The sequence below is a fragment of the Lagopus leucura genome, unplaced genomic scaffold (assembly GCF_019238085.1).
Source record: "Lagopus leucura isolate 7727_CA_CO unplaced genomic scaffold, USGS_WTPT01 Super-Scaffold_100050, whole genome shotgun sequence".
NCBI classification, from domain to species: domain Eukaryota; kingdom Metazoa; phylum Chordata; class Aves; order Galliformes; family Phasianidae; genus Lagopus; species Lagopus leucura.
The window spans coordinates 642,705-669,938 of NW_024962296.1; the positions used below are offsets into that span (position 1 = coordinate 642,705).

General features: G+C 50.9%; 1 protein-coding gene across 4 annotated transcripts in view; it reads left to right on the forward strand.

Annotated features, from left to right (window-relative positions):
• The window catches only part of CACNA2D2 (calcium voltage-gated channel auxiliary subunit alpha2delta 2), a 129,674-nt gene that overhangs the window by 19,577 nt on the left and 82,863 nt on the right, over positions 1–27,234 (forward strand). For all 4 annotated transcript variants that reach the window (XM_042885423.1, XM_042885425.1, XM_042885426.1 and 1 more), the window contains exon 2: positions 3,196–3,277. In XM_042885423.1, the coding sequence (XP_042741357.1) occupies positions 3,197–3,277 (81 nt within the window). In that variant the 5' untranslated portion in view covers position 3,196. The remainder of the gene's footprint in view (positions 1–3,195; positions 3,278–27,234) is intronic.

Here is a 27,234-nt window from a genome sequence, read left to right on the forward strand (position 1 = left end):
ATCCTGGGCTGCAATAACAGAGGAGGAAGCAGTGGGCAGGGAGGTGATTGTCCCCCTCTGCTCTGCTCTTGTGAGGCCCTACCTGTAGTGCTGTCCAGACTTGGGGCCCCCAGCACAAGAGAGACATGGGGCTTTGGAACAGGTCCAGAGGAGGCCATGAAGATGCTCAGCGTGCTGCAGCACCTTTCCTATGGAGACAGGCTGAAGAAGCTGGGGGTGGTCAGCATGCAGAAGAGAAGGCTCTGGGAAGACCTCATTGCAGCCTTCCAGTGCTTGGAGGAGCTTATAAGCAGGAGGAGGAATAACTTTTTACATGGTCTGGTAGTGACAGGACATGGGATAATAATTCTAAACTAAAAAAGTAAAAATATAGGTGAGATGATAGGTGAGATTCTTTTCTCAGAGGCACTGGCAGTGTTGCCCAGAGCCGTGGGTGCCATCCCTGGAGGTTCTCCAGGCCATGGAGGGGCCCTGGGCAGCCCGAAGTGGGGGGCAGCCAGGCCATGGCAGGGGTTTCAAACCAGATGATCTTCATGTTACCTTCCAATCCAAGCCATTCTTTGGTTTATTGACGAAGCAGTGGTATGGCCTCACATACCCAGCCTTGCCACAGCATGCATGGAAGTCTCTGCAGCTGGCTGGTGAGTTCACCCAGGGCAGAATGGAGCCCAGAGCCCCAGTTTCTGTGGCTGATGACAAGCTGCAAGTGCCCAGTGTGCAGAATAGGACATGCAAAATGCTTGGTGTCCTGGCCTGTGTATATATCTCCTGATGTGCTGCTTGGCACAGCAAATATTTTTGAAGCTATGCTGCTCTTTTTAAGCCCATTTTATCTCATCTTTAAGGAAAATCAAATAGGCAAATCATGAAATCAATTAGCATCTTTGTAGTTTTCTTTGGAGAGACAGAGATAGATGGTGTTGTGTTTCCAGAAATCATTTCTGTCCCTTGTTATGTGTTGCAGAGAAGGTTGTGGAACATACAGGGGAAGGAAACAATTTTTTTTTTCCAGTGGAAGAGATTTTAATGTATATCCTGACCACGATCCTTGGTGTAAGGGGAGGCAGAGCACACGACTCACGAATATTTTTAATGTAAGGGATTTTGGTGTCTATCCAAGAGGACTTTGTGGCTTTCCGTGAGCAGTGGTCATCCGGGCTGGAGGCTTCCTGGCGTGTGCATCAGGTGCTTTCTCTGTTCTTTGTTTGTAAATGCCATTTCGCAGGAGCAGTGGGGGACTCCAGGCTGCGTGTTGGGAGGAGTTATCACTCCTCGAGCCCTGTGACACCACCTGAGGTGTGCCTTAATAGCACGGGGATACAATGACTGCCGTGCCTTATTGCTTCCATACGAGACACACATCAAAGTGAAATCTCCATGTTGGTAATGGGCTATCAATTGCTTTACCCTCTTCATCCTTGCTGCAGTCGTCTGCCATAAAATTTTAAGTGCATCGGCCATGGGAGAGAAACAAAAGGCAGGAGGTCAAGTGAGACAGAATAATAATGGGGTTTATGTATTTTTTATTCTTTTTGCCTTGGCAGTTTTCAGCCCAGTGTGCAGAAAGCGAGGTGAAAACACCAACGAGTCGGGCTAGAGGGATGGGCCAGATGCACACAAAAGCTTTTGCCAGTGCTGCAGCGTGGGTAAGGGATGCGCTAGCTGGGAAAAAGGATGCTTGCTGCCATTGGGAAAGCTGTCGTATAGCTCCTGCAGGGGGCTGACAGCTCTGTCACTGGTGGGAGGGCTCTGCCCAAGCTGGGGGGCAAAGGGAGGGCTGCCCACATCAGTGGCTGTGTGTGTTTGTGACTGTTTGCAGGTCACTGGGGAAGAAAACAATAAAGTTGCTTGGAGGTGTTTCAATGAGTATCTTAAAATGAGAGGCTTATTTGAAAATTAAATAAATACCTTTTGGGAAAATACATCAGTAAATTCATGAGTAGCATTGACCAACCTAAATGAAACCTAAATGATGGTAAATGTATACCACCTTCTTCCCTGGATTTCCTTCTCCTCCAAGGGGAAAAACAGCCTTTGCTCTGCAGAAATGTTGGGAATAGAGAACGTTCTGCTGGAAAACTCTGAAGATCTGGAGTACACAGTTAAATTTTTTTATATTTCTGCCCAGCTTCCTCCATTTTGAAGCAATGCTGTGTAATGAGCAGTCCTCCATGGCCTCCCTTAGCAGGGCTTCTCTGCTTCTAGACCTCTTGGAGAGCCTCACAGTGGCTTTGCAGTGGTGTACATGCACTGCCTGGGGACGTCTCTTTGCCTGAAGAACAAATGCTTTCGGGCTGCTGATGCAAAGTGTGAACATCCTGGGCCTCTCTGTGCCCGTGGTATTGCCTTGCTGTGATGCTGGCCATGCACCAGACTTGGCCACAGTGCCTTCTGTCCCTTTTACTCCTTCGGTGCTTTGTCCAGTGTAGTGTTTGGAGCTGAGTTGCTGCAGGAGAAGCACAAGTGGTTCAGAAGCAATCCAACACTGCTCTCCCAGACCAGATGGGAGGTTTGACATTTGCATGGCCAGAGACCGGAGTCTGAAAACCTCATTAAAAGAAGGCGAGCTACCAAGTTCTGTGGCCTTAGGAGAGCTTTGTTTGCTGTTGTTTTAACTGGCAGTCATCGCTATGAGCAGAAATCTGTGCGGCGTTCGTGTCGGCGGGCGCTGCTGCCCCAGGGTTGCGGTGCTGCAGCTCACCTCCCAGCCCTGCCCGCAGCTCCATCGCGTGGAGGCAGCAACCTGTGGCTGTGTTGGGATGGGCACCGCTGCTCCTGGGGCCATGGTGGAGCGCAGGCTGTTTTCTCTACCAACTGCTGGGCTCTGCAGCACTTTGACCTTGATCATCGCTCTAGGCTTAACTAATTAGCTACCACAACTGCTGATATAAGAAGGGGGAAAAAGAAAGTTGCAGTTTCTCTTGTAACTCTTCTTCCTTTTTCTCTCTGCGTTGCCTTGTGTGTAAATTGTTTTGGAGCCCTGAGCTTGCATCTTCCCCCAGCCCTCGCTCTCAGGAGCCACGTGCTCTCAGTACTGCCTGTGCCGGTGCTGCAGGAGCGGCGCAGTGAGCACAGCCCCAGATGTTGGCTTCCTTGCTGTCCCTTCGTTACCTGGCTGATCTGCTGCATGGCAGGGCTCTGACTCTTTTTCTTTCTCTCCCTTTCTCCTCCTCTCTTTCTCTCTGTCTCTTGCAGTATGCAGTACTGGGCCAGAAGGCTGGAGCAGGAGATTGATGGCGTGATGAGGATATTTGGTGGCGTCCAGCAGCTCAGAGGGGTAAGCTGTCTGTCTTTTATCTGTGCTGCCTTCCTCATGGCCGTGAACATCCCCATTGCAGAAATCACCCCTGTGAGCACTCATGGTGTGTCACGCTCCCAGCTGGCTCCACGTGCCGGGGCACAGCTGGCTGTGCTGCTGCTTGCTGCTCTGTGCCATGCACTTAGCAGGCATGTGGGAGTGGATGTGGCTCACATCTGTCTGCTTCTCCAGGGCCACATGTCACTGCTGCCTGAGCACGTCCCCGTGTTTCTGCATGGCATGCTGAACGCATCTCAAATCCAACCGTTCCTCCAGCACTGAAGGTGGTTTAATTTGTGCTTTAATTTCAAACTTCTGTTGACCAAGCAGGAAATGTCCAAAGGGTAATTTGACTAACATTGGAAATGATGTGTTTTTAAAGAGAGATTGCAGGTAAAACTGCAATTCTTGATTGGCTCCTGTTCTCCCAGAGCCTCAATGCAAATCCCTGTTAGCACTGCTGCCATGTAACGCCCCAAATTGGGCACGGTGGTGGTCCTGGGCTGCGGTGGGCAACTATGGGAGGGGCACTTAAGGGAAGCTTCACTGTGCTCTGTGAACCTTGTGGATCAAAGGGTCTCTAGGACCTGCACGGTTCCCCTTCCCAGCACTGTTTGCCAGCCGAGCTGTGATGAAATGCAGTGATTTGAGCTTAGAGTCATGGCATTAATCTAAAGAAAATAGGCTTCTTGAGCATGATGGATGTGTTACCCCAGAAACAAGCATGGGGCGCACTTGGGTTTTCTCATGGCAGGTCCTTAGAAGCCAATGGCATATGGGCCTCTTGCTGCCTTGTACCAGTAGCTATACTGGTTTCAACAAAGTTGTTCACCTTCCATGCTCCTGGTCATCATCCACTGCCTAAACTCAGAAGTTGCACTGGTTTCTTTTAAATGCACTTTAAAATGAGTTGAATTGAAGGCCTGCAAAGCTGTTCATAGTCTGCCCATTTGCTTGTATCACATTTGAGCTTCAGAGAGGTCTGTCTGGGTTTCTCTGGCGTTCTCTTCCCCGGGGCTGATAGACACTCCATGTGCTGCATGGAGAGCATGCACACCCCTTGGGGTCAGCCACATATGTTGATGGTATCTCTGCATTTCTGCAATGCAGTTTTGCGTGTTGGCAAGGTGTGGAGTCAGAGCTGAGGATGCAGGTTTTCCAGGCAAAGGCACAATGGGCTCTGTAATCTATAGCAAAGCACAACTCAAAAAAAAAAAAAAATAATAATAGACTGCCACTACATTTGGTACATGTCCTCTCTCTTACAATTTATTCTTATTAGCTTTGATTTTGCTTCTTTGCATGCTAAATAGGTATATCATGTAATTTTTTTAATGCTGTAATTAAATAGAAATTACACCTCCAATTTGCCAGCACTTGACTCCTATTGGCCAGTCAGTCAATTACAGGTAAGAGAGCTTCCCACTTTTTCTGCTTAACTCTTCTGTAGAACAGTACGTCGCTGTAATGGATTGATACAGGATGAAACTGAATACAGAAGGACTGAAGGGTTTTTTGGTGTTTTTTTTCTTTTTTAAAATCTGTTTTGGAACCATCCTGTGAAGCGAGGAGTCGTGCACAATTATTGTCTGTGGAATGTTAAAACCACCTGAAGTCAAGAGATGAGCTATTGAAAATTCCAACGTGCAGCTGTTAAAACACCAGCTAAGAGTAGCGGAGGCTTTCTGTGGGTCTCCCTGGGGGTCTGGGGCTGCGAGGTTCAGGTTTGATTCATAAATGGAATATCAAGTGAAGTACACTTCTCTCAAAGACCGCATTACTTGCAAGTGCTAATGTGAAATTACAGAGAGTGCTTCATCCTGAGGAATTCAGCCCTGCACGTCCTCCTACCTGCCAGTTGCAGGCAGGTGCATCCGGGCTGCAGTACGAGAAGTGTTTAATGTCATAAAGTGGCCTTATAACCTGCATTGAGACATTAATCAATAAAAAGCCCTCTTTTGCATGGTGGAAACGGAGCCCTTGTGCCCCTGTGCCCACAGGATGTGTGGCTGTACCCCTCCTGCAGCCCCCCGCCAGGATCACCATGCTGCCGAATGGAGTGCCACCCACCCAAGGATGGCTCTTATTTTAACTCTAAAATCATATCCTAGGATGAAATTCCTTGCATTGTTTTATCCTGCAGTAAAGAATACTACCGTAAAAATCTCTCTCCATGGCCCCAGTGCACGCTTTGTCACTTCAGAGGACAACAAATGTGTTCAGGGTATTTCCCAGCAGCCCGCATTGAACTCCTTTGTTCCAGCACTTTTGCACAAGATGGTCAGACGTGCTGTTATCAAAGGAGCTGCCAAGGTTTTCTGTTCAGCTTTTTGATCTTGGGTAACTACTGACCTAACAATAACATGGCCTAGATCACCCAATGAGCTGTGGGATTGCATCATGTTTGTTTTGCTCGCTTTTGTTTTGCCTGCATATGGAAACGCATAGCTGGTCGTTCAGGAGGGATGGAAAGTTTCGAGGGTGTTTGTGGTGCTTCCAGCCAACTGTGCTGCAGAATGGGAGCCTCGCTGCACCGTGCTGCACATTGAGACCATGTCCACAACAGCTGCTGGGCTTCCCAGTCAGCAATGCAGTCTTCACGCTCATGAGGTTCAAGGCCAAGAGGTTGGGATACCAGCCTCCTGATGTTCCATCCTGTACCATAACCCACAGACTGACTTCAGAACCCTGCAGCAGAGTGCCCCTGGCCTCAGGTGGCAGAGAAGCAGTGCACATGCCAGGTGCCCACCTGCCTGCAGCAGACACTGCCTGGGGTTATGATGCTCCTGCAGTACCCACCTCACCCTTGCTGTTCCTCCCCTTCCCCCCCAGGCTGCCCCTGCGCACTGCTGCTGTGTCCTCCTCTGCTCCTCGGAGCTGATAAGAGGAAGTGTGCGATGCCAGATAAACACATTCCTGTTCCAAACTTGGGTTTATTTTAATCTGCCTGGGCCGTTCCGCAGCCTCACCACTCCGCCGAGTGCACAGCCAACAGTTTATTATCAAGGAGGAGTGCTTGGATGTCCATAGCCTCGCAGCAGCTCTGCTCGGGGAGGGCAGTCCTATGCCATCCTTCACAGGGACAGTGCCTGCTGCCAGCACCCATCGTCCCACTCCTCTTCTCCCCTACAGGAACCATATTGCATCCATCCTGGAAGACGTCAGGGAAGCATATGCTCCTGCTTTTAGTGCATTTGCATAATTAGAGTAATGTGTATGAATAATTTATGTCCGCATGTGGCTGCTCTTGGTGTGACGTTAACACCCTCACTAAGCCTTTCCCGGTACCGGTGCAGGTCCTGCTTCAGGGTGCTGTGCAGGTGCAAGAGCCTGCTTTGAGGGATTTACGTGTGTGTGTGTGTGTTGTTGGTTTAGCAGAGAAGGGTGGGCTGCTGCAGCTGCAGGCTGGCAGTCTGAGGCTAAAATGCCTTCAGCTCGCACACTGAAAACCTGCCCCCTCTATGCAGAAGCTGTGAATTGAAATGTTCTGCAACATTTCAAAGCTGAGGCCGGGATTTTTCCAGCAGGATTCAGGTGTGACTGGTTTGTTCATTTGTGCCAGATTTTCATGACTTTTTTAGATCATAGAGCAACTTATCAGCCTGCGTGGGAAGAGAATAGACCTGCCTGTGCTGTGTGGCACAGCCCGGGCACTGTCTTGCTTTTTGCCAGCTCTTTCTGAGCAGGTTCCAGGACTGGAAAGCCCAGCTCTGGAGGAGCGATCTGAGTGGTTGAAATGGGGCTTTCACGTCCTAGCTAATTTTAGTTCTACTTGCTCCATCTCTGTTGCTGGAGACTGAGAGCAGTGTGAGAGCTGCAGGACGGCTCATGAGTTACCCACTGGGAGACTGAAGCGGGTGCTTGGGGCCAGGGCTGCTGACAAAGGTGTGATGTCCCATCAGTGTGCAGTCCTGGGGACACATGTGCAGCAGGCACAGCAACAGCCCTCACCTGGAACCCTTTCACTTTGCAAAACCGTTCAGGGGGGATAATACTCTCACATTTGGTTGGTGAGTTAGCAAAATCAGAGGGGACTGACGCTGAGTTTTATGGAGTCGCTGATGGTTTGTGCTGCTGTCAGCAACAAGTTAAATGAGCCTGGTGCTCAGCAGACAGCTCAGTGCGTGCGTCTCCTGCGTGTGCTCCTCTGCGCTTCGTGCCCAGAGCGCACCTGATGTGCTTTGCCACCCAGCTGCCATGCACATGGCACTGCTGCAGTGGGTGGTGTTGGCAGTGCACAGCCATCTGGACCTTTGGAGATGATGAGGCCATGGGAGGGATGCAGGAGGTCCCGCTCAGCCCAGTGGTCATGCCCTGGGTTAAGGGCCTGGGGGGGTCCTCCCATCAGCTTCAGTTCAGATTGCTACCCTCAGACTGCTGAAAAACGGCCAGGCAAAATCCCAGCCAGCCTGCCAGAATGCAAGCTGAATAATGAGGTGGAGGTCATTATAGTTTGCCTCCTTAAAAACATACATAGATTATTCTTAATGGAGAGTTAATTGTTTTATTATTCTCTCCAGATGGTTCTTTACGTTCGCAGGGGAATGGATGTAGCCTGGGATTCAGACTGCTGCGAGTGGAGCTGATAACCAAAAATGCAGCTTCAACACAGATCAAGATACGAAGTAATAGAATATATGTACATATTCCACCACAGTATCAGATTTTAAATGTTATTTGCAGGGTGCAAGTGCCTCTGCCAGTTGGGGGGTGCCATGGGCTGTGGGTTTGCTGTTTCTCCCTGGGAGAGGTGAGCTTGGGTGCCCAATCCCTGAGTCCTGCAGCTGATCAGCCACTGCCAAGTGAGGAGATGCATGTGGCTGCTGGTGAGGCAGCAGTGAAGGCTGCTGTCAGAGATGCAGGGTTATTGTATGGAGGAAGCAGTCAGATGTCATTTCTCCATTGGTGTGTTGGTAGCAATGAAAGAAGACGTGGGCAGGCAGAGGAGAATGCAGCAGAGGTGAGTTTTCAGAGGAAAGTGTGGGTTTTGTTGACCTGTGGCTGGAACCTGGTAACGTGCAGCTGCAAACTTGCATGTTAAGTAGGCACACTGACTGTTCCTCATTACAACAGACCACCTTTGACATGTGCTGTGTGTAGCACGATGGAGCCCTTATTCCCATTGCCCACCCATGGTGACCTGTTGGTCTGCAGTGCTCCTACTCTGCTTACGGACACTTATTGCATGTTAATTATGTAGAGTCAGGATATTCCTCAAAGGGGGAGAGATCCCTGTTTGAAGGACAAGTGAGGTTTCTGTGCAAAGAGATGCTGTTGGAGGCATGGCTGCTTTTGCTGGGGCAGTACCTGAAATGCCTGGGCGATGCCTTGGGCTGGGGGCCGGATCCAGATGCTTGCAGGCATTGCGGGAGCCAGCAGGGACAGTTGAGGCAGCAGCATTAATTCTTGTCCCTTATGCCCAAGTGAAGCATCCAGCTGCAACTGGAAGGAAGAAGCAGATCTTCAGTTCTCTGCTGTGACTGTTAAGCTGGGTAAATAGAGGAAAAGACTGTGGGGGCTTGGTGTGAAACAAAGGAGATTATAGTGGTGAATGTTGGATGACTCTGAAGCAAGTTGGTTTGTTGGGGATATTGCGGACAGAAGGAAAGACAGGTTTATTCCCCGTTCTTTTGTTACTCTGTAGGACGCAGCAAGTTGCCAGTGCCAGTAAGGGTGATGCTGGGCCTGAGATCTGGGACCTGCAGAGGAGCCCTGGCTCCCCGCTCCTGGCTCTGCACTGGTTGGGGCACCAACAGCAGCACATCCCCTCCTCTGGGTAAGGGAACTGAGAGTGCTCAGCACAAAGCGTTCAACGTTCTCATTCTTTTGTCTCGTGTCCATTCTGCAGAATAGCAGCACGCAGGAGGTCCTTCTCCATTTGTAGCAGGGGTGAAGGATGGCTGCTTTCCCTCAGTGATACGTGAGGATTCTGAGTGTAAATGATAGTTGCAATATAGCCTTACTCTCAGTGTCTAGGTGTCCACTGAGAAAGAAATCATAGCTTGATAATACCATTTCATGGCCAGTTTTTAAAACTACTTGCAAACAAGTTGGCTCCCACATCCCACCTCTGCAAAGAAGGAAAGCATTGCACTCTTTGCTGGGTAAATTGAGGCACAGGAGAAGGAAATCCTTCCTTTGCACTGAGTGCTGGAGTGCCAGGAAGGGAACCTGGGAATCCTGACCCCAGAGCTCATCTTCCTTAATAACAACTGCTCCACGTGTCACTTTTGGCTCGTTACCAGCACTGAGCAATGGTTCTGAGGAAACACGAGTGAGAAAGGCAAACTTTCAGCTTTCTGTTCTCCCTTAGGAAACTTATTCCTGGTGTGATCCAGAAGCAGCAGCTCCCTGTTAGTATTCACAGGGCTCACAGTGTGGTGTTTCTGCCACGCTGCACGTGTTCTCGCCTCGCCTGCTGCTGGGAGTGAAGTGGGCTGTGCTCTCACTGCAGCACCTGCCTGCTGCCTTTCCCTCCTCCTTAGATGTATGCTAGCTCTCGAATGACATTCTGAGGTGCCTGAAGCATTCATGGAAGAAAATTAATTGGTTTTGATAAACCACAGCAATCCCTTGGGTGCCTGGGAGTGCAACATTTATTGGAACCAGGCAGGAAATCAGAGCGCTCTGGTGTTCATTCACCTCTAGTGCAGCTGCACGGGAGGGAAAAAAATACTTAACCTTGCTCTAGGTTTTCACTCTAACATCTGGATTGTTCACTAACTTTATAATGAAAGCATCTTTTTCTTTTAAAATATAAAAGAAAAAGATGCTTTCATTATAAAGTTAGTGTTTAGTGGCTGTGATAGATGCCAGGATGGCAGCCCATGGGCTGGATGGTCTCTGCTTGCCTGCAGAGCGGAGGCAGCATCAGGGCAGGCTATGCTGTGGTGCTCCAAATTGACCCACAGCATCCTGCAGGAGGGCTGGGAGCCATGGTTCCTCGGCACTTCTTGGCTCGGCCCATGCTCATACAGATCAGTAAGGAGTCAGGCTTCTGCTATTGCCAAACAGCATTCAGGGAGGATTTTTCATCACAGCTGGAGGTGAAACAACTCCAAAGCAAACCTCAAACCAAAAACACTCTGCTAGCAGACACCACCTCCAAGCCCTGCTCCTGCAGGAATCTGGCCTGCCTTGCTAACATATTGGTTACAGTCTGATTCAGCTCTGAAGCATATGCTGAAAACCGGTGTGGGTGATAACCACTCCCAGCTGCAGAGGATGGGTCTGCACAGTGCCACGTGGGTGCTGTCGGTCTGTGCGAGGTCACTGCTCCAGAGCCCTTGGTGCAGCGTGTCTTTGGGATGTTCTGTGTTGTCCTGTGATCTGTGTGGAAGGGGAGCAGCCTGAGAGACCAAACTGAGAGCAGGGAGCTGTGCTGGGAGGGCTGGGGGTGCGTGTTCTCTGCAGAGCTGTGTGGTGGCACGGCCAGCGATGCTCTGAGCCTGTCAGGGGCCTGGAAGCCCTGCAGGTTGCTGGGCGGCAGAGGGGAAAGCAATGGGATAACGGGGGCCGCGGGTCTCAGCTCTCTCTGATCAGACCCTTTCCATGTAGCAAGGAGTGCGGTGTGTGCGGGTGGTGGGGTGCGGGAGCCCAGCCCTTGTTGCTCCTTGGGCAGAGCGGCAGCATGACTGCGGCAGCGGGAGGCAGCGTGAGCAGCACTGAGAGCTCCTCCAGCCGTTAATTAGTGCAGCTGGGAGGCGTGAGCTCTGTGCAAAAGGTGGTGTTCAGCTGCGCCGATGCAGATCCACTTCTGTCCAGGGGTGCCGTGCTGCCCTGGCACGCTACTGGTCCTGTGGCTGTAAGGCTGGATCCCTGTGGGCTGCTGGCTGCATCCCTCAGTGCCCCACTGCTGTTCCCCTCCTGCCCCGTGCTGCTGCTGGTGGCTGCTGCAGTGGCTCCTCAGTCCCTGGAGGTGCTGCTGTCCTCTGAGTCTCCTCTGCCCCATGGCTGCTGCCAAAGGGGACGGGAGATGTGGTGTGTTCAACACCTGCTTGCACACAGTGATCCCGGGCAGTGGACTCACAGAAGGGCTGGTTTTTCTCCTTCCTAGTTTGTGCTGTTTTTCTCCATCCTTCTTAGAGGCAGTCTCAAGGACACAACGAGTCAAAGCATCACAGTGCCTATTGCCTTAAAACCCATTGCTGGGTAGCCCCCGAAGAGTCATCAGTGGTCCTAACTGCAGCTCTGGCAGCTGTGTGAGCAGCACCCAGCTGTGTGCCTATGCTAAGATGGCCATAGGGTGTGCTTCCCTGTCTGACGGGGGTTTCACGGGGGTCAGCAGCTGGGTGCCTGCAGACTGGAGCACAAGGGGTCACGGTGAGGTGCCCATGACCTGAATGCTGGCAGAGCTGATACAAAAACCTTCTCCTCTTCTAAGAGTTCTGCTTTCTGGAATAACAATTATCTACCTTGGATATCGGTGTCTGTAGGAAACTGGTTCCAGCTGAAATTGGAGATTGACACTTCGAAGCTTGCATCCCAGTTGTCAGTAGTGACAGATACTGCTGAGTGGTTTCCAGCTAGAAAAGACTTGAAGCAGCGTTGTTTTTCATGGGAAAACTTCACATATGCTTCTGCAAGAGGCTCTTCTGCACTGTGCTGTATACAGTGATCACATTGCTTTGGTGAGGCTTTGTGACACATCCCACACCTGATGGCAGAGCTCAACGTGGGTTTGACCCTGGGTTCAGTTACTGCTGGGAGGGCGGGGGTTGCCTGCACAACTCTTACTGTGGGCACTGGGTAGAAGAGCAGTGGTGAGCCAGCAGGGAGCTGCGTGGTCCCACCATGAAACCATAGAGTACAGAGCATTCAGCCCTCCTGCTCTGGAGCTGGTGGGATGCCTGGGGGCATGGCAGTGCTCTGGGCAAGGTTTGTGTTGTGGGAATGCAAGTCTTTGCTGCAACAGAATGGTACCTCCTCTCTATCTCACGTGTTAGCAACGAGTAAAGTTTATCTCACAAAGAGCATCTGAGGGTGTAGGAAAAGACAAAGTGTGCTGCTGCACACGTCTGGGACAACAGGATGAAGAAATAGAGAGAACATCTCAGAAATCCATTATTGCAGATGCTTGTGTGTCTCCTGGCTGGCCCTGGCTCCTGGCTCTCGGCAAAGGAAGGGCACAGTACAGACTGTGAGCTGGGGGCTTCCACAGAGCTCCTGCAGAGGAAGAAGGAGCATCTTCAGGAAGCAGTTAGGACAGAACTGTGCTCTGAGCCCTGATGGGGACTTTCCCTTGCCAGCCCTCAGAGCCACCAGCCTGAGGCTCCTGCTGCTCTGCATGAGAGCTGCGTGCCAAGAAATCCTGGGGTCAAGTGCTAAGTGTTTGCTTCTTTATCAGATATTTACTTAGGAGGATTTCATTATACTGAATCTACTAGCTTTGAATAAATTCACATGCAGCAAATTTATTCTTTTCCTTTTTGAAGGGACTTCTACGCCAGAGAAGATTTTAAAGGCCATTTATACAAAAAGCAATTACTTTCCCAGTGATTCTGTATGTATTTTACTGCAGATACTGTATTTCTATTTGACTATGAGCTTTCTCCCAAGCACCATGGCTGTGCGGGAAGCAGTGAAATTTGGATGCTTGGGTGCAACGTGTGCTCGCGTTTGAACAAGTTCCATCTGCATGAGCAAAAGCAACAGGTTGGGTGTAGCAGAGGCCCTTTGTGGCTGTTTCCTGTGAGCTGCGGGTTGTTGTTTGTTGCTTTGGTTGTTCCTCCAGCGGGATGGTGGAGATGTCCTGCATGGGGAACCTCCAAACTGTTGGCACTTGATTGGTGTCCACCCAGCAGCTGTCCTCTGTGATACAGGTGAGCTGATGCCTTGGCTAAAGTAGGTTGCCATATGATTTGGAGCAACAATCTTGCAGAAAACCCATCTGCAGATGAATTTCAAACACATGATGGGGGCAAAGGTGAATTTTTCCCTTAGCAGCTGGCTTGCTCTGGCAGTGCAGTGTCATGCCATGTACATATACAGCCCTGTACTCACAGCCCTTCCTTCAGTCCCCAAGCACAACAGGAAGAAAAGCCCAAGGAACAGCATGTGCTCTGCCTCAAAGGAAAGAAAACCTCCAGAGAAGGCACTCAGCACCTTTATGTTGGGTAGCATAAAGGTCCTTGGTGGTTCCTGTGATTCAAAAGCAATGTTTGGTGGCTAGAGGTTTGATTTACTGAAATTACTGCTTGCATAGATATTGATGGTGATAATAGCTGTCCATCCTCCTCTTAAATGTGCTCCTAGCATTTCCAGAATGCAAGAATGTGCATGAATCCTTTCAAAAATGGGCAAGGGAAAATAGAGGAGATGTGCATGAGAAGCAGGCTCATATTGAAACTGAGAGGAGTAGAACCTTTTTTCCCTCCAACATCCTTATTAACAGCATTTCTTTCATTAAGAAGCAGCTCACTGACTGCTTTAAAAAACAGAACAAAACAAAACTAGAACCTGAAAGAAGTGTAGGTCCTCATTTAACTCCAGATTCTATATTCCGTGCTGCATTATTGATTCATGAAGCCCGTAATGAAATGAACGAACGCTGTGTGAGCAGCCCCAAGCTAAACTTTGTGACCAGCTTTAACCCTTGCAATAGGCTGGAGTGAAAAATCACGTAGTTGAGTTGCTGTAAGGAGGCAGGTCAGACTTTGTCTGTATGAATGTTCATGTGCTTTGGAGACACACAGGCAGCAAAGCTGATCGCTTAGGTTCATCAAGGCCTGGGGGCCCCAGCACAGGAAGAGCTCTTGGAGCGGGTCCAGAGGAGGACTGAGATGGCCAGAGGGCTGGAGCAGCTCTGCTGTGAGGAAAGGTTGAGGGAACTGGGCTTGTTTGGCTTGCAGAAGAGGAGGCTGCGGGGAGACCTCATGGTGACCTTCCAGTGCTTGAAGGGAGCGGATAAACAGGAGGGGGAACGGCTGTTTGTGAGGGTGGATGGTGACAGGACAAGGGGAATGGTGTTAAACTGAGACAGGGGAGGTTTGGGTTGGATATTAGGAGGAAGTTTTTCACCCAAAGGGTGGTGAGGCACTGGCACAGGTTGCCCAAGGAGGCTGTGGATGCCCCATCCCTGCAGGCATTCAAGGCCAGGCTGGATGTGGCTCTAGGCAGCCTGGGCTGCTGGTTGGTGACCTGCACACAGCAGGGGGCTTTAAGCTAAATGATCATTATAGTCCTTTTCAAACCAGACCATTCTGTAATTCTATGATTCTGTGATCCCCATGCAGAGGAGCGAACTGCATGAGGGTGGTGGTTGTTGTGGGGCAAATGGTGTGTGCTGGGCTCTTGCTTTGGCTTTTACTTGCATTTCTTGCAGCAGAGCTGTTTTCCTCCTGACTCTTTCATCCCAAGATGCTGTGTTCCTTGGTGCAGAGCTCTGGCTGCTGGGTCTCAGTCCTGCTCTCAGTGGGATCACCAGTTGCTGGCTGGCAGCTGCAGGGGTCACAGTTGCACCTCCCTGACCTTGAGCTCAGAAATGGAATGCGTTCTGATGTGGTCACAGGGAGTACATAGTAGAGCATCCCGGGCTGTTAGTTATCCAGAGGAGCCCCTTCTGACTGGAAGAACCACATCACACGTGGTTCCTGACCCTTTTATCTAGCACAGCATTTGGTTTCAGGCTTTAAGACAAATTGCAAGTTAATTTCTGGAGCAGCAGGGAGGTCTGCTAACTTTCAATTAGTCCAGCTAGAGCACACTGAGCCGGCTGGTTGGCAAGAGGAAGGATGTTGTTGGAGGAGCATCTTTTGTGAGGCAGGCAGTGAGCTGAGCTGCAGCCTGTCCCTGTCCTGAGCCTGCCCTGCGGGCTGCAGCCACTGCGTAAACCTCATTCTTCCCACAGCTTCTGGCTGGGGCTGGGAGCTCAGCCTGCTGCTGGTTGTGGGCTCTTCTGGTTAGGTGAGAAGAGAGCAGGAGCCCGTCCTGTAATAGGTGACCTTGTTCCAGGAGCAGCTGTGGAGGACAGGCGTTGGCCTCGGGGGGTCCCCAGGGGTTGGCTTTGAAGGAGGTAATCCTTCTTGTAATACTATCCCTAATGTGCGTCTCTGTTAGCTATATGTAATGATTTCTTGCCCCGTATTTGTTCTGATACATCTCTAGGGCTGCTTGTTACGTGCTGTAGAGTATTTACCATATTTCTTTCTCTCTGTTTCGTCACGGTCCTGTAACACAAATCTATTGCAGTCCTCTTTGAGATGCACGGTGTTCCTCCTTGTTCCTCCCTTATCCCACAGAGCAGGCTTTGGTACGCCTTCTCTCTCAGATGTCCTTCTCTGTGAGCTGAGGGCACTTCAAATTGCAATTATAGGTCCTGCTTGAGGTGTCTGCAGCATCAGGCGCTGCAGGGAGAGGAGCAGCACAGCAGTGATTGCCTCCGCAGCCTCTGAAGCTCATTGCACAGAGATCTGTTGTCCAGCACTCGGAACGTCTCTTTCCCTCCTGGGCCCACTCCAGCAAATCCTCTCCCTTGGCTTCCTTGGTCCTATCCTGAGCAAGGAGCATATTGCTGCATTGAGATGGCTGGAGGTGTTTTGGGAATCTGGTCGCTAGTGCTCCTTTCTTTGCATTCTTCTTGCTGTAAGAGTGATGCTCTGAGGGGTAGCACCTCCTGGAGAAGACCGTTGGATTTGCTTTGGACTGGAAGGTTGTGGATGCCCCATCCCTGGTGGCACTCAAGGCCAGGCTGGATGTGGCTCTGGGCAGCCTGGTCTGCTGGTTGGCGACCCTGCACATAGCAGGGGGGTTGAAACTGGATGAGCATTGTGGTCCTTTTAACCCAGGCCATTCTGTGATTCTGTGATACTGCATGATCTCATAGGCGATTGCATTTTCCTGAAGGCCCAGCACAAATAGCATCCCAGTTGCAGGCTGCAGACTTCTTTGTTGTTATCATAGAATCACAGAACTGTTAAGGCTGGAAAAGACGTCTAAAGCTCATTTGATCCAACCATTGCCCCACCCCCACCTGTCCACTCACCGCATCTCTCAAACCACATCCTCCCATTTCTCAAACACCCCCAGGGACAGTGACTCCCCCACCTCCCTGGGCAGCCTGTTCCAAGGCTTGGCTGCTTCTCCCGTGCTCTGGATTTGTGCAGACAAGTCTGACTTGATGAACTCAAAGGCTTTTTCCAGCCCAAATGATCCTATGACTCTGTGCTTGGGTTGGATGCTGAGGCACCCCAAGCCACGGCTGCTTTGGTTTCTGCCGCCTGCCCTACAAAGCAGCTCCCAGCAGCAGTTTGGCAGCCAGAAGCCCTTGGCACACAGACAGCAGGACTGGCTGCCTGTGGCGGGGGCTGGAGGCCGCTGGTGGCAGCCTGGCCCTTAGCTCTGCTGGGGCCATGCTGCTCCCTGTGGGAGGGAGGAGGAGATCCAGCTGACCGACGCAATTACTTTGTCAATGGGGATAAATAGGGATCATAATCCAATTGTCATGGAAATTGAAATACAGCAAACTTGGGGCACCTTTCCAAGGCTTCTATATTTACTCCTCTCTTGTTTAAAGGGAAAGGAGCAGAGCAGCTTTCCGTAAGTTTTTCCTGCATCTCAGCAAAGTGTGCCATAAGCTCGGACAAACCTGGAATGGCTCCTGTGCACACCAGTAGGAGCATCCTTCTTACTGGGTCTTACTGGCATGCCCTGCATCTGGCACCAGGGGCAGATGGTGACCAAAGCTTTAAAAGTTGTTGTCAGTGGATATGACTCTTGGAACTGCTGATTTCTGTAGGGATACATGGGTTCTTCCGTTTGGAATCTGAGCTCACAGTGTTGCTAGCGAGCAAATACAGCGCATCCTCTCCATGTCTGCAGCAATGAGGATTATTGGTGGAGGAATTCCCTGCGTGTCTACAAGCAAATCTGAACGAGACTATTTCTTTTCATGTCCTTTCAGGACGTGGCAGTGGCGGGGAGCCCTGTGAGCACAGAGCGTGGGGACTGACCCCCTCTATCCCTTGTGGAGACCTGGGCTCACCATGAAGCCACAAAATCAATTACAAATTAAAGGCTGAATTCATGAGCTCACTTCAGCTGCTCCACTGGTACAAAACAGCTGCAAATTCGGCTGTTATGCTGCTGTTACTTCCCCCAGTTTCTATGGGTTAGTAGCTTTGCCTTTAAAAGCATTTTTTAAATGGTTAGAGATTGATGCTTAACTTCAAAGCGCGAACAAATCTTGCATTGCAAATTCATCCTTGGGCTACTTGGTTACCTTTTTAATAATTTTGGAAACAAAGGAGGTTCCTTGGGGGAAAACCTGTGCTAAGGTGAATGATGTTTTGGTGAAATGAGTGGAAGCATTGCTGTTCAACATCAAATCCTAAACCCAGCGTTTGTGCAGTTCCAAATGCATGCGATGAATGGCTCTGTTTAGCTAAGGGCTTCTCAGATTGAAGGCAAAGGGAACCTCAGGTCCCACTCTAACAAACTGGTAACAAACAGGTACTCTGGCATCAGCCATTGAATTGTGTGAGCTGTTTTTTTAAAACTGCAGTTATTTGATTATTATTATTATTATTGATAACCAAAAGTCCTTCCTCTGCCTTGTTCTTTCAATAGCATTAAGCAGCAACGTGATGGTAATGATTAAGATAAATTAAGGTTTAAGAACCCAAACACATTTGAAAACAATGTGTTTTTTAAAGTCTCGCTTATCTAGCACATGGCTGAATTCTTGGATGCTTTCATTGTGCTTTCCAGCTTGTAGGTGCTGCTGGCATCTCCTTCCAGTTTGGCCTTAAGATGCGAAACTTCCTGATGTTATGCTTGGTGTTGCATGATGCCTGTTAATTATTTCAGCCAAAGTGGCCACTGTTTCTGCTCAAATGTGTCATGCTTTTAGCTGGGACTAATGGCAGCACCTTCGGATTTGCAGGCTGGGTGGGTCTTTTTGTTGGTCTTTTCTTTCGTGTTGAAATTGGTTGGTACTCTTCCCATTTAGCTCTATCTTAAGTTTACAGTACCTGGAAGGTTCAGGAGAGCATAATGCCTCTGCCCCCTCCAAGCTTTATGGCTCCTTGAGCAGGCTCTTGGATAAGGCCTTGTTAGCCAGAATCACGTGATGTGAATCGTGAGTTTGTGCTTCTAGGGAAGTGCAGTGCCACTGAACAGCACAACCACACACAGACTCATGCACCATTTTCCTGAGATATAGGGCTTTTCTGTTGGAGCATCCTCATTTTGGGAATTCCCGAGGGAGCCTCTGTGTGTGTATCTATATAGGGCTGCTTCTGGCTGGGCTCATTGGGTGCTTACACCCGGCTCAGGAGCAGGGACTGAAGGATGGCAATTACCTGGAACAAGTCTCTTTACTGGAACGAGTGAAAATGTCACTGGTTTTCCCAAATAAGCAATATTCTCTGTCAGCACAGCAATGAAATGTGCGTGTGCATATTCATCACAACCTGTACACCCATCCGCGTGTTCCATTAATCAGGACGTGGGGGAAACACATTTGCATCTATGCCGATGGTCTTCCACCAGTGAGGCAAGGGGAGGCTGTTCCAGTGAATCCCAACCTCTTTGCTCTGGCACATAAAGGCGCTGCGAGCTTTCATGGAATGGAATAAAGGCAGGGATGGGGTAACTGCTGAGTTCAGCAACCTGTGCTGATGGCAATGCCCATCGTTGGACTGGGCTGTTCTCAGCCTGAGCTGCTGCTGGGAGACCAGAGGAAACCTCACATCCTTAGATCTGTGGAGGTGGCCACGCAGATCCTGAGCGCCTTCTCTATAAGCTGTGTTTTGTTGTGCTTTGGCTTCAATTTGAAGGCCGCGTTCCCTCTGCCTCCTTGAGCAGGAGCACGGCTGTTCTCACAATCCCTGCGTGGGTCTGGAGTTTGTCAAGTAATCTAATTCATTCAATGTCTGGAATTACCATGCTTAAAAAAAAAGTAATTTATTTTCTAATTATTCCCTGTCTTGCACAACCGTGCATCGCTGAAGTGTCGCTATTTAAAATATTTATCTCTCTCCGCTGCGTGATCTGCTCGCAGGCCATGGAGGGGTGATGAAATAAAAGCCCTCGTTTCCAGCCCAGGCACATTACTTTGCCTTGTCTTGGGCTGTTTTGACGTCTCCCTGTAAATACATTTATTTTTCATTAGGATGTTTCTGGCTTTGTGGCGTCCAGGAAAGCCAGAGCCATTATGCTGCTCATCTGTTAGAAGCAAAATGAAGATGAACAAGCATAATGAACTCCCGTGAAGCCATCCCTCTCTTCATGCTGCACGCAGGGCTGCAGCCCTCAGGGTGGGTTGGATGGCTGTGAGGGGCTGCTGGCACCTGCACTGCCCCTCTCCTGCCCCATATCCTTCTGTGCCCATTTGGCCTTCTCTGCAAATTCTTCCAGCTGGCCTAGATTCCTCAGGCACCCCTGAAATCAGGCTGCCTCTGCTCCTTACCTCTGAAAGCATCTTACCTCCATCCCTCTGCACACTGCACAAACCAACCCACTGCAAACGGGTGCTGCGTCTGCGAGGTCTGGGCGGTGCTGGCAGGCGCTGGGGGCCCACAGTCATAGAATCATAGAATCCCAAGGCTCGGAAAAGACCTCTAAGATCATCCAGTCCAACCATCCACCCATCACCAAGATGCTGGCGCTGTTCGGACAGGTTGCTAGGCTGGGAGCTGCTGGCAGCATGAGTTTGGCAGAGCGGGGGTTAAACACAGGCAGGCAGGAGTGCTGCCTGGAGATCAGAGTGGGCTCGGAAGGGACAGAAAGTGAGCATGGAGAAGCACGAGGAGAATAAAAAATGGGCTGTGGGGTGGCGGAAATGCTTGTTCTTTTCCCAGTCCTTCAATTATTTCTCAGTTATTTGTGCACATCTTCCCACACCCAAACCCACCCTCCCAAAGTCACCCGCTCGTCGTGTCTGAGTGAGTTTATGCTAAATTTTAAAATAACTTCTATTTCTCTGTCTCGAAGCTACTAATCTCCCAGGCTGAGGAATCCTGGGACAAAGAGGAGGCTGCAGAGTGGAACTCTGTAAAATTAGCTTCTGCCGTATTAGTGTTTGCACGGCTCCAGCCGCCGTGCTGGCAGCATGCCTTCCTCCCCTCCTCCTCCTCCTCTTCCCCTGCAGCTGGGGTGAGAGCAGAGAGGTCTGTGCCTGTTCACAGAAAGGTTTGTTTCCTTTGCGTTGTTGCTGACTTTGGGTGGCTGTGACCCAGGGTTGCAGAACCCTCGGGTGCCCGCAGAATCTCCTGTCCTGCACCTTAACCACGAGCTGTGTGGTGCTCGTGCCCTAGAAGCCCTTGCAGTCCCTGCAGACATTGCTCCTCTGGCTTCCAGGGCCCTGAGGAGGCTGTGCTATGTGTTTGCTTATCACACAAGCAATGGATGGTGCCCTGAAATCGGCTCGGAGCTCCTTCTGGTTGCTTTATGTGTGCTCCTGTATGATTCTGGTCTAAGAATGCTCCTCCCCAGCGTCTTCCACCAGTGCCCCCTTTCTGCCTCCTGCTTTCTGCAGATCACCTGTTCCCATCCCATCTCTTCTGCTGCATTTTTGTATCCCCCAGCACTCCTGCTGCTGCTTATTAACTTCCTCCATGTAGCACCTGGGGAATTTGCTTGTCAGAGGAACAAAACCAAGCTGCATTGCAGCGCAGAGCATGCAGCCAGGCACCAGCAGCCTGCAGGGCCCAGAGCAGCACCCAGTGCTAACGCTGCTTGGCTAACATGGGTCTGCAGCCAGTCTGCTTGGGTGGCTCCAGGCTCAGTGTCTTCATTTGTTTGGCATTCATTTTTCATTAATTTGCTCCCAGATTCAGAGCATGAGGCCTGGAGGCAGGCTTCCATTGTGAGCAAGGAGCCCTTCATAGGGCAAGGCTCACTTGGACTCCATACCTGACCATAATTGCTCCTCTCCTCTCCTCTCCTCTCCTCTCCTCTCCTCTCCTCTCCTCTCCTCCCTGCATTTGACTGCTCTGTATTTTCTTGTGGATCGCTCTATGAAATATTGTGAAGTGGATCCTGTTTTATGTTACAAGCTGTTCATAATGAGATTGGAGAGAGATACAGCATCTGACTGCAGTGGCTGTTAATTTTAATATGCTGTGAATCTCAAGGTAGCTTTTTCTTGTCCTACACCGAGCTCCATCTGCATGGGGGGACGGGACGCAGCATGCGGAACAAGGCAGCTTGCTGAAAGACAAGGAAAGCAAACACTCTGATTGTGTTTTATAAAATATCAAAACAATGTAAACTTCAACAGTTTTCACAAATCTCAGTGCCTAAACGTTCAGAGCTTTAGCAGCTTGGAGGAAAAGGGGCAGGAGGAGCCGATGAGTGGCTGCACGCTGGGGTTGGAGCGAGCTGCCAGTGCCCATGTGCTGAGGACTGGCTGCTGGGCTGAAGTTTGGCGAGCTCTGGGAGCGACCAAAGGTGTTTGGCTTTCAGTGCTTTGCTCCCTCCTTTCTCAGCTTTGAGCTGAATGCCCGCTCTCGGGCTGCCTTTTGATTCAGAGCGCGAACGCTGCCATTTGTGACCCCTTTGTTGGCTGCCTGTGAGCAGCAGGCTGCGGATGCAACCGCATTTGTCATAGGTGTGCAGGGCAGCCCCTCCAGCCCCCAGCCCTGCAGTGCAGTGGGCGCAGGGCACTGTGGCACAGGCTGTTAGCTCTACCAGCAGCACCGAGGCGCTCCGCTGTGGGTTTGGGATTTTTTTTTTCCACTTTTGTGTCTCATCAGAGGCTGCGACGCGAGCTCGCACATGGCATATCAGGCCTCTTGCAGCACACTTCATTTAAAAAGCTAATTTGTAATTGCAAAGCAATACACATGCTCCAACAACCCCCTCCTCTCCAAAGCAAACAGAGAAACGCCACAGAGAAATAAAATAAAATGGGATGAGAATTATCCATGGTTGCTCTACTCCGCTTTTTGTCTTCTGGGGGGAAAGAAGTAGTGACGTGAAGTCACTATTATAAATAGAATAAAAAGGAAGAAGAGAAAAACAGCCTCTGATGTAGGCAGCATTGCTGGCTGTGAGATTAGCCCTGCCTGTCCTCCCTGGGGCTCAGTGTCGCAGGGGGGCTGAGCTTGCTTTTCTGTGCCCCCTGCTCACTGCCAGGGACTGCAGCAGAGGGGCAGAGCTGCCGGCCCTTCTGCTGTTTGGAGCTGGGAGAGCAGCTGCCTCACTGTGCCAGCACACAGCTGCATCCTCCGTTTCCTCCTTCACCCTGGTTGCAGAGGGGAAGGGAGCGTTGCCGGCTCAGTGCGCCTGTCTCACTTCTGCCCTCTGAGGTTCGGTGGGTGTGCAGGGGCTGGGCAGGGTCCTGGCACTGCCCCTATCTCTCTGCAGCACCCTGAGCAGCAGCAGAGAGGCAGGCAGGGTGGAACGAGGCCCTACGTGCTGCTCGTCGGCACCAGTCGTGGCTGCTGTCAGCATAGGCTGATTTCCTGAGCGACAGCTAAAAAGCCACCCTTACAAATTAATCATTATTAATGCTTTCCACTCATTTAGCTGTGCATGCAACTGTTAGGATGGAAAACAGTGATTCCCTCACCTGGTAGCTGCAGCAATAGAAGGATTGAGTTGGGGATGAGCGCTGAGGCTTAGGGCAGCCTCTTCTGGCTGTGAGCCTTCAGTGGGGCAGAGCAGGGGCAGCAGTCACAGAACCAGAACACGGTTGGGTTGGAAGGGACCTCCCAGCACCACCGCCCCTGCGTGGCCTGGGGCACCTCCAGGGATGGCAGCCACAGCTCTGGACAGCACTGCCAGCACCTCACCGCTCTCTGAGTGAAGAATTTATCCCTAACATCTAACCTGATTTTTTTCCTTTTTTAGTCTAAAGCCATTCCTCCTTGTCTTATTACTATCAGACGGCGTAAAAGATCACTCTCCCTCCTGCTTACAAGCTCTATTCTGGTGCTGGAAGGTCACAGTGAGGTCTCCCTGTTGCCTTCTCCGTGCTGAACACCCCAGCTCCCTCAGCCTGTCTCCATAGGAGAGGTGCTTTAGCCCTCTGAACACTGTTGTGATCTCCTCTGGCCCACCTCCAACAGCCCCCCATCCCTCCTGTGCCAGAGGCTCCAGGCCTGGATGCAGTGCTCCCCTCTGCCCTGTCATACCTGGCCTGGCTCCTCTCCGATATGCTCACCTATGTCAGGAGGAACCCATGTGAGGCCAAACGAAGCATGCAGATATTGGGCAGGTTGTGGCCAAGACGAAGCTGGGAGTTGATGCGACGCCGGTTGTCATTGCTTCTGCAAGTCCCATGGCATCAGCTGAGTGACGTTTGCTCTGGTGCTCAGCAAGTCTGACTGCAGTGCAGGAAGGGATTTGCTGGGATTATGAGCCAGGGCAGGAGCTTGTGCCTGTGGAACTGGATGGCAATGGGTTCTTTGCAGCCAGCTCACCAGACCTCGGCACCTCCTGAAATCCAGCAAAACTGCAGAGAAAAAGGCATTTTGAAGGCATTTCATCCAGAGTTAAGAACACTTTCTACAGACAACTGCTTTAGCAAAGCAAACAGAGACAACCTTTAATGCAGCTTGCGGCTGCAAATTCAGATCCCCGTTTCAGAGGATCTGGTGGTCAGAGGTTTCAGCATATCCTTTAAATCCCTGTGCTGTGGCTCTGCAGAGGGCAGGGGGCTGTTGGGCTGTGCAGGTGCTGCGGCAGAGATGCTCTGTGCTGCTCTGCTGGCCTCCACGACGCATAGAGCCATGCGCTGGGAGCAAAGCAGCTGCACTTGGTGAGCCCAGCCTCAGCCATGCAGCTCACCCAGCCTTTCAGATATAAGTTCTCGGTCTTTCCACACCGTGGCTTCTTCCACTCCAGCACTCCCCACATAACATACTGCCCTGCACATTGCAGAGCTACTTGAAACAGCTTCTTGCTTTAGTGCTTGCCAGATTCCCCCCCAGCTGCCAGGAAGAGAGTAAGCAGCCACTGCCTGTTCTACTTGAGAAATCCAACTGCCAAGTGGTTATTTACAGCGGGCAGACAAATGAAAACGTTAAATGAAATCAATTGCTGGCAGCGGGGAAAAAAAAGGAGGAGAAAAAAACCCCACCAACCCTTAGAAAATCAGGATTACGCCGGCTCTGAGATGCAGCCACCTTAAAAGGACTGCGGATGACAAGTGGAGAAATGACAACAGGAGAAAGCTGTGGCTGCGTGCACCCGCTCCTGGTTCTGTTTAATCTCCCCATTGTTGCCCAGCTTGGCCCCTCTGCTCGGCTGCGGGTGGGGAGAAGAAGAGCCGTGCAGAGGAAGCGAGGTGGTGTTAAAACAGTTGTCTCGATTCATTTCCACATCAGACTCCCTGCCTGGATTTAACCTGTAGGTAAATTAAAAATTAAAAACTAAATGAGCCCTATCTCCCTGACGGATGGTGGGTTTTGCTTGAAAAATGAGAGCTGTTAGTGGTGTTTTTGCTGGCTTTGCAGGGCAGAGGCTGCCTGCCTGCCTGGGCCCTTCCCATGGAAGCCTCAGGTTCTGCTGGACCTCAGCAGACACAGGCAAAGCCTTCATTGGGTGGCGTGGCAATTAGTCAGCCAGTTAAAAGGAAGCCCTGCTGACTTATAAACTGATTACAAGGGAACTGGTTGCTTGTGTGACTAATTGACTGGGGTTGCTAGTAAGTGAAAGACCCATTGTAGAGAGTGGAGCCAAAGCAAGTCTCTAACAGCTCTGTGATTTCAAGGAGTTGAAGCCCCCAGCCAGCACATCCTCCTCTAACTTGGGGATGGGAATTTACAGCCACACTGCAGCTAATGCTGCCCTCCTGTTTGCTTTGTTGGAGCAGTTGTCTACAGAAGGGGTTCCTAACTCTTGATGACCTGCTTTTAAAATGCCTTTTTCTTTTAAACTGCTGGATCCCTGGAGAGCACAAGGAGGACAGGGAAGCTCTGGTGTCTGGTGCCTGGGATGTGTGGTGAGGATGTGGTGAGTTTGGTGCCCTGTCCCAGGGGAGCTTGGGTGCGTGCAATGCAGCTGATTGACCAGAAGGGATGGATCCAGGACCCACCCCTTCCCAGACCTCGTTTAAGGGTTGGCAGTGGAGGTAGGGATTCTGAAGGTAAGCAGCTTTTTTCCTTTGTTTCTGTATCTATGGTTGCTATATTTGGCTTGGTCCATGGCTAAAGACTTTGCCACCCTGCTGTTATAACTGTACTTTCCATCATGTTTTAGTGTTACACTGTCATGATATCACAGCACAGCTGGGTTGGAAGGGACCTTCCAGCACCACCCCTGCCATGGTCAGGCTGCCCCCCAGCTCAGGCTGCTCAGGGCCCCTCCGTTGCCTGTGGCACCTCCAGGGATGGCACCCACAGCTCTGGGCAGCACTGCCAGTGCCATTTGCTTCTAGAAGGGATGGCTTTGTTGGAGGGCCAGAATAATAAAGTATGTGTTTAATTATATCTAGCTTGCTGTGCTTGGCTACTTAGAAACAACAGTGAACTAGATAGGCCGTGGCTTCAGTTTTAGCAATGATTTTGGCTCTGTGCTGCTGTAACACATCATTAATGTGGCCATGCATGCAGCACTGCTGTGCAGGCTTCACCATGTCAGTCTGTACCAGGTGAGGCAGTTGTTGTTCATCCCTTTCTTGCAATTCCAGTATGTAGGAGCAAGACTGGGTTCTTGGTAGGGAGACTTCATCTCTGTGTTCATAGCATACAATGAGAGAAAGACGTGGTGGTGGGAGGGGCGCAGGGTACTTGGACTTCTGTCTCTGTCCCTGGGAATGGCTTGGTGACCTGAGGACACTGTTCCACTTGCTCCTCAAATCACTTGTTGCAGTGCAGTCCTCACCCAGGTTGGGGACTCATCAGCCCCACAACCATTCCTTTGTTGGGCTGGGCTGGCACAGCCCTGCAGACCCCATGCTGCTCACCTGGTCTCCTGCTCCTAGCCCTGTGCTGCAGTGCTGAGCAACCCTCAGATTGAGTTTGAAGTCATTAAGTGGAAAGGAAAATGTGACAAGTGATTTCCCTGAGCAGGTGACAAACGATAATGAAGTGAGGTGGTTTGGCTGGAAAGGTTTATGGCAGCAGCTGTGTTCCTGTTCTCTACTGCAAGCAGTGCGGGCAGGAGCAGGTTCCTGGAAAACAGCCTGTGTAGCTGCAGGTCTGCATGCTGCCACCCTCTTCCCCAAGGTGCCTCTGGTGACATGCTGAGAATGAGGCAGGTGGGTGGCTATCCAATGGCTGCCAGCTCTGCTCACCCTGTCTCCAGAGCTGTTGGCTGGGAGAAGCAGGGAGCAGAGGGCAGGCAGGGAGAGCCGGGTGGCAGGAGGGAGCTGAGTTAGGTAGTGCACTACTGCATGTTAGGGATGCTTGCGCAGCTTGAGGACAGCTTTGGGTGGAGGAGCTCCTTTGAAAAAGCCACTGCACTGTGTTGTTGCTCCTGGAGGAGCTTGGTGGCTCTACAGCTCTGTCTTGAACTCCATTTCTTCTTGACAGCCTGGGTATCCTGACCTGAGTTGTCACCTTGCCTGGCAGCAGACACCAGCCAGCCCTGCTTGGCACAGTGCTGTGCCTACCCACGGCTCCTGGCTCATCCCCTGCTAGGACAGCCCCACTCTCACCTCTGCAAAGCACCAGAGTGGCCCTGTGGGTGTAACATCATGCTAATCCAATGCTCCTCTTGAGTCCTGAATCATCACCTGGTCTGAGAGACCCCATCTTCATACCTCTCCCTTGCACATGCCCAGGGTTGCTGGTGTTCGGGTCCTCTCCCAGGCAGAGAGCAGGATGAGGGGGCACGCTTCTTAATGCAGGCACAGAGCAGGAGTCATCTCTTGGCAGCTTGGGCTGTGCATGGTGCTGCCCTGTGCGTAGGGGCTGAATGGGGACCTGGGAGGAAATGAGCAGAGCGAGAGATGCCAGCCAGGGACACCAGTGGCTTTTTAAAAAGAGCTTGAAAGCGACTCAGAACCCAACACACTTGCATATTCCAAGCAATGCACGTAAGCAAGA